Raw genomic sequence first — 7,221 nt, forward strand, 5'->3', positions numbered from 1 at the left:
TAAATAACTCATTACTCCACTACTTAGTTAGCATATTTATTCCTTTGTCATAATCAAAACTAGGGTTCAACAATATTTCATAGTTAGATAAGTTGATTTTTATTTTAATAATTTAAAGGACTTAGCTAAAATACTTTTATTATTCGATTAGTTCCTAATTTCATAAGCGGAATGTTTTACATAGTCAGCGAAGATTCTCCGTTATAAGGTACGTACGCGTACTATTTTAATTAGATACGTTAGTATCATATTAAGTTATAAATTGTTTTATTGGAACCTAGAATCATGATAGGGAATTATGTTGGTTATAATTGATAAGATTGTTTGATAACATGCAATCAATTGGAAATCTGTATGTATTTCCTTGTTGTATGACTTATGAGTTGGAATTAATTATTATTGGTATGCGTAATTCTATTGTATCACGAGCATGAAATAAGAATTGGATTGGAATCCTATGATTTATTGTTGTAGCAAGGATGTTACAAGAGATTGCCTAAACTGAAGAATTGAGCAATGTGCCTAAGAAGGAAAATTTAAATGATTATATGTTTAATGTTATATGAATGAATTTCACTAAGTGGAATATTTGGCGATAAACTTGTAGTTGGAATCCCTACAAGTAGTAAACAATGGGGGGAGTGTGGGACTTGTTCTACACTCCTACGCAGACCTACTGTGACGACAATAGTGTCCTTATAAATTTTGATAACTCAAGTAGGTGGAAGGTTCCGTACGATCTTGGGGGGTATGCATACTAAGGTGATAGGTGTGAAGCGGAACGATACCGCATTTTTATTCCATCTAATAGACCAATTTGTCTATTAAGGATTAAGTAGCCCGTATGATTCTAGAAAGATGACATGCCCGTTCGTTGCCAATTAAATTATAAAAGTAATATAATGTAATACTCTCGTAGTATCATGTCCAGAAATGATTCTTATTATTTTAATTATGCTTAGTATATTGTTTCACTGTTTTAGTACGTACTCTGCATAGTTGATTGTTTGTTTTTTGTGCTTGTTTGTTGACTTGTGATGAACCATTGATATTTGATAGCGATTTTAGATAAGGTTTAAAACCCTATTCTTGCAAGTATACTAGACTTAATAGTAAGTGATAATTACTAGGGTATTGTATCCACACGGAACGGTTGATTAAAATTAAATCTAATGTCTACTAATTTTAGCCTATATAGTAATTGTTTGGGCCTAAACCTGGGCCCCCGATAATCAGGCCTAAATCCTCCCCTCCAGCATGGAAGCCTCCCAGTGGGGTCCACCAGCCTTAAATTCCGTGCCTACATGGCAGGGAATTTCCTCACACTTTTCAACACCTATAAATGCAGGGTAGATCCCCATTTATTGAGGTACGCAATCCTAGACAGCACACTTGGCAACCATCAATTAATACACTTACTGACTTGATCGTCGGAGGGGTGATCCCGGATCCACCCCCGGGGTAGTCTAACCTTCGCTTTGTGCAGGTCTCCGAGCAGATAGGCCTTCATCAACCCTAATCTCGATCATTCCCACCTAATACAAGTTTTTACCCGAAAAAGGTTGGCGCCGTCTGTGGGGAAGTCGAACTAAAAGTTATGGCCATCACTCGGAGAAACCAAAGGAGACAAAGGGCTCCCGCTCCCTCTAACCGCTCGAGAGCGCCATCCCCCGAGGTGGCTGACGAGACGGCCGGAGACCCTCGTCTCTCTCCCATGCTTTCAGCCCATAATCAGCATGTCCTCGAGGAAATCAATCCTCGAGAGGCGGCGAGTGCTGTGAACCTCAGGATACCTCGAGGGAGGACTACTCCGACTCCGGGGGGGTCCTTAACTCCTCGAGCACACCAGTCCTCACCCGGTCACCCAGCAGGACCTTCAGCAACTAGCTGATCGTCTCAGCGACAACTTCGAACGTGGCCTCCGAGCTCTAATGTTAAATTTCCAAGTGGGAGGGGAAGGGACTTCGAACAGGGCCCCTCTACCTCCACGGCCTCGACCAACTGTAGGTCATCATCAAGCGGATAACCAAGATCAGCCGCAGGTCATTGCCCTCGACCCCTCAGGTTCATCACGGGTGTCTCGACGGGCAGCCCAGGCCGCCCCCGGAAAAGGGGATGCCCGACATGTCATCAACGAACGATACAGGAGGAACGAGAATCGCGACGCCAGGGAGGTCTTAAATGAAAAAAGGGCCCATTCAAAGGCAAAGGACGCCAACCCCAGCCCCAACCGGGAACAGAGGGAACCTCGTGAGAGGGAACCTCGTGAGAGGGAACCTCGTGAGAGGGAACCTCGTGAGAGGGAACCTCGAGGGAAAGAGCCTCGAGAGCAAGAGAAAGAGGGAAAAGAGCCTCAGGGACAGGAAGAGCCTCGGCAAGAGAAAGAGCCTCGGCGCCGATGGGGCCATAGGCAGCGGTCGTCGAGCTCCGAGTCCAGTCAAGAATCGAGTCTTCGAATGGGGAATCTTGGATTCACCACGCCATTCAACGAGAATATCATGAGAGCATTTACCCCTCGAAAGGTTAAGGTTCCCCCGATCGACCATTATGACGGGACAACTGATCCCATCGACCACTTAGCCGCCTTCAAAGCACAAAGGAGCGTCCAGACTAGCAGTGAGGCCGCATGGTGCAAGTTCTTTCCCACCACCCTGAAAGGCCTGGCTTTAACCTGGTTCACCGAGCTGCCTTACGGGAGTATATCGAGCTTCACCGCCCTCGAAACGGCGTTCAAACAGAACTTCATTGCAGGAAGGAGGCATCGAAGAAAAACCAGTATTCATCTCATGTCGATCAGACAGTGGAAGGAGGGAGACCTGGCAGACTACATCAAGAGGTTCAACGCCGAGTCTCTCAAGGTATCCGACCTACAAGATAGCGTGGCATTGACCGCTCTCATGTCAGGACTATACCCATCGAGTAGGTTCAAACTGAAGCTGGCCGAGAGTGAAGCCTCTTCATTCTCAGAAGCCATGAACCTGGCCCAAAAATTTATACAAACCTCCGATATCTGCAAAACTCATGAGGAGCCAAGCTCCGGGAAAAGAAAACACGAATACACTCCGCAAGCAGACAATCCCAGGGATGCCTCTCGAAAGGAAAAAGACAAGAAGCCTCGGTTGTAGAGTCATTGGAACGACCCTCGATACAACCTGAATCAAAGAGAAATCTACCTGGACATCAAAGGAAAATACCCCTTGCCAAAGCCTCATCCAATTCGAACATCTGTCAATAAGCGAGACAAGAAACTCTGGTGTGAATTCCATCATGACTGTGGCCACACCACGAGAGAGTGTCGAGAGCTCAAAAGAGCCTTGGACAAGCTGGCTGATGAAGGAAAGCTGAATCGGTATCTAAAAGATCCCAAGGAGAACAAAGTCGATCCCCGTCCGGAAAAATAGACTCGAAGCGACGAAACCGCAGGATACGTCAATGTCATTGCAGGGGGATTTGCTTCGGGAGGCTTAACTAGCCGCTCCCGCAAGAAGCACCTCTACACCTTGAAACATGGAAGTGATGTAAACTCTACTGCCACATGCCCGACCATGACCTTCAAGGACAGTCACCGGCCTATACAAACCCCGCATGAAGACCCTCTGGTTGTCGAGATGAAGATAGCTAACCTTCGGGTGGGCCGCGTTTTGATTGACAGTGGAAGTTCTGTGGATATAATCACTATGGATTGTTTGAGGAAACTGAAATATGAAGAAAAAGATCTTATTCCCATCGACCAGCCGCTGGTAGGTTTTGGAGGCCAATCAGTTCACCCACTAGGCTCGGTCAAGCTACCGACACGGTTGGGGGAAAAGAAGGCAGGTCGAAATGTCATTGTCGATTACCTCGTAGTCGACACCTGCCTTCCCTACAATGTGATCATTGGACGACCCACTCTCAACAAAGTAAAGGCTGCCATCTCAACGTATCAATTACTTTTGCAGTTCAAAGGGGATGATGGAAAGGTCGCTCAACTATTCGGCGATCAGAAATCTGCTCGCGAGTTCTACTTCAATAGCTTGAAATGCAAGACGGAGGGACCCACTCGAAAGAGGAAGAGCCCCGAGCCAGAAGAGCCCCTACCTGTCATGGGAATCTATGTGGCTGATAATCCAAAGCGGTATGAGCGACCTCATCCCGCCGATCGAGATGAAGAAGTATGCATTGATGAGAGGCGGGGTCGCACGGTTCGAATAGGGAAGCAGGTTCCCAAGGAGACCAAGGTCCAGATCTTAGAGGTCATAAAGGAATTTCAGGACGTCTTCGCTTACTCCGTCGATGAGATGCCTGACATTGATCCCAATCTCATGGTTCATCGACTCAATATTCGGGAAGGGCATCGGCCAGTCAAGCAGAAGCTCAGGCACCAGGGAGCCGAGAGAAGTGCAGCAGCCTACGAGGAGGTGCAGAAATTGTTGGCCGCAGGATTCATTCGAGAATGTCAGTATACTGAGTGGCTGGCCAATGTGGTCTTAGTCCGTAAGCAAACCGGAGCATGGAGGATGTGTGTCGACTTCACGGATCTGAACAAGGCCTGTCCGAAAGACGACTTCCCCCTTCCTAAGATCTACAGGCTCGTCGATTCGACAGCCGGTCATGCATTATTCAGCTTCATGGATGCCAATGCGGGATAACACCAGATTCCCATGGCTGAGGAAGACCAAGTCCATACGGCCTTCACCACAAGCTCGGGGGTCTATTGCTATAGAGTCATGCCTTTCGGCCTCAAGAATGCAGGAGCCACCTATCAGCGCTCTGTAAACAAGATGTTCGAGAAGCAGATCGGTCGTAATATCGAAGTCTATGTTGACGATATGATTGTGAAAAGTAGGAAAGAAGAGGATCACGTTTCAGACCTAAGAGAAACGCTCGTAACCCTCCGCACCCACAACATGAAATTAAATCCGAAGAAGTGTGTCTTCGGCGTAAAAGGGGGGAAATGCCTCGGTTTCCTTGTCGACGAATGGGGGATCGAGGCTAATCCCGACAAAATTCAGGCTATCATTGAAATGAAAAGCCCTTGAACTGTCAAGGAAGTCCAGCGCCTAACCGGTTGCATGCGGCCTTAGGGCGTTTTCTATCTCGGTCAGCCGATAAAAGCCTCCACTTTTTTCAAGCCTTAAAACAAGCAACATTTGAATGGGGTGGTTCAGCGGAAGAAGCATTCCAACAACTCAAGAGTCATCTCGCAAGCCTTCCTAAATTGGTTTCGCCTTTACCAGGCGAAACACTTTTCGTCTACCTCGCAGTATCAGACCATGCTGTGAGTGCGGTTCTCGTAGCCGAACGAGAAAAAGCTCAGCATCCGGTGTACTTCGTGAGTCACGCCTTTCGAGGCGCTGAATCGAAGTATCCCCCAATTGAAAAAATGATCTTCGCTCTAGTCTGAGCCACTCGAAAACTCAAGCCCTACTTCTAAGCTCACCCTATCAGAGTGCTTACAAGCCAGCCCATGCAAAAGGTAATGGAAGGGAAGAATCAGTCGAGCAGAATTACCGATTGGGTTACCCAGTTATCTGACTATGGTATCGAATTCGAGCCCTGGCGCGCCATCAAAGCCCAGGCCCTCGCCGACTTTATCGCAGAATGTACTCCCCGACCAGAGGCTGTCGAAGAAGGATTTTGGAGTCTTTTTGTCGATGGGTCTTCATCGAAGGTAGGATGCGGGGATGGCCTCCTGATCCTTGACCCGCAGTCCAACAGGACTGAGTACGCCGTCAAATTCGACTTCACTGCTTCGAACAATGAGGCCGAGTACGAAGCACTACTCTTGGGCATACAATTATGCAAGGCGGCCGGCGCTCGAGAACTCAAAGCCCACTCCGACTCTCAATTAATCGTGGGACAGGTAACAGGGGTGTTCGAGGCTAAGGAGGACAGCATGCGTATGTACTTACGGAAAGTAAAAGAAGAAATTGCCAACTTATCTTACTTCTCAATATCTCACATCCCACGATCGGAGAACCAGCAAGCAGACGCCTTGTCAAGGCTAGCCAGTTCAGCAAAAGACCTCTCACCTCGGCCTATAATGTGGGAAGTTCTGAGGGCTCCCAGTATCAACAAGACAGTAAATACCCTCGATAGAAGCCCCACTTGGATGGACAACATCATAGCTTTTATTCGAGATGGTAATCTTCCTGACAGTGAGCTCGAGGCCGAGCGCATACGACGACGAGCAAGATGGTTCGTATATCACGAAGGACAGCTGTACAAGAAGTCGTTCACTCACCCACTATGTCCTTCGGGAGACACATAGAGGATCGTGTGGGAGCCATCAAGGGGCGCGGAGCATCACCGCGAAAGCACTACGAGCAGGGTACTATTGGCCCACCATGAGGGAAGACGCCTCGGCCATGGTCAGGAAATGCAAGGAGTGCCAGATGCAGGCTAACTTACCCCATCAAGCTGCAAGCATCCTTACCACTATCCAGGCCCCACTGCCCTTCGATATGTGGGGCATGGACCTCCTAGGGCCATTCCCACCCACGTCCGGCCAGCGAAGGTTCTTGCTAGTCGCTGTGGATTACTTCACAAAATAGGCCGAGGCAGCGCCCCTGGCTTCGATCACTGACAAACAAGTTCAACAATTCATCTGGCAGCACCTAATCTGTAACAGCCCCCGTCCTAGCTTATGTTAAATATTAATTAAAAACTATACTTTCTAGCAATAGTGGAAGCAAGAGCATAATCAAACGTTACGAAGGCTGTCACCTGCTGGAGTCAACCCATTAATATGGCTGGATTGACTCTACGAGCTACACTTAAATCAAACATTCATCACACATGAAAATTAATTTTAGTTATTACAAACCCAAAATAAGATTTTAATCATAAGTTTAAACAGTATTCATAAACAGAAGTAAATCTCAAAAGGTGATCATGTTCAAGCTTGCATCTGCTATGATAGTTGGGACATGACTTCATATTCGCTCTTCCCTCATATTACCTTAGTTGGCTAAGTCCTGCACAAAAATCTGCCCCCACCAAGACAGGTTCATAGAACAAAAAGAAGAAAGAAAAATCAGCTTACGCTGGTACACATATCAACTCAAGATAATTATGGTGGCTGAGCATATAATGTATTCACAATCCAAATCTACTTTGCAAAATCCATGGTTTAAATAAAAACACCATCTCAACATGAAATTCCACAATTTAATGTTTAAAAGATAATCACAAACTTCTCAACACACATACAGAGTCAAAACGGTTTTCTAGTTATGCGTA

At 46.7% G+C, this 7,221-nt stretch overlaps 1 protein-coding gene across 1 annotated transcript; it reads left to right on the forward strand.

Annotated features, from left to right (window-relative positions):
* Positions 1-3,545: 3,545 nt before the first annotated feature.
* Positions 3,546-4,628, forward strand: LOC104906147 (uncharacterized). Its single transcript, XM_010694862.1, has one exon. It carries the CDS (start codon positions 3,546-3,548, stop codon positions 4,626-4,628), a length of 1,083 nt encoding a protein of 360 aa, XP_010693164.1.
* The last annotated feature ends 2,593 nt before the right edge of the window (positions 4,629-7,221 follow it).

Source organism: Beta vulgaris, chromosome 2 (assembly GCF_026745355.1).
Source record: "Beta vulgaris subsp. vulgaris cultivar EL10 chromosome 2, EL10.2, whole genome shotgun sequence".
Lineage (NCBI taxonomy): Eukaryota > Viridiplantae > Streptophyta > Magnoliopsida > Caryophyllales > Amaranthaceae > Beta > Beta vulgaris.

Excerpts from the sequence above, each read along its gene's own strand:
- LOC104906147 (XM_010694862.1), top strand. The coding sequence starts at position 3,546 with ATGACCTTCAAGGACAGTCACCGGCCTATACAAACCCCGCATGAAGAC.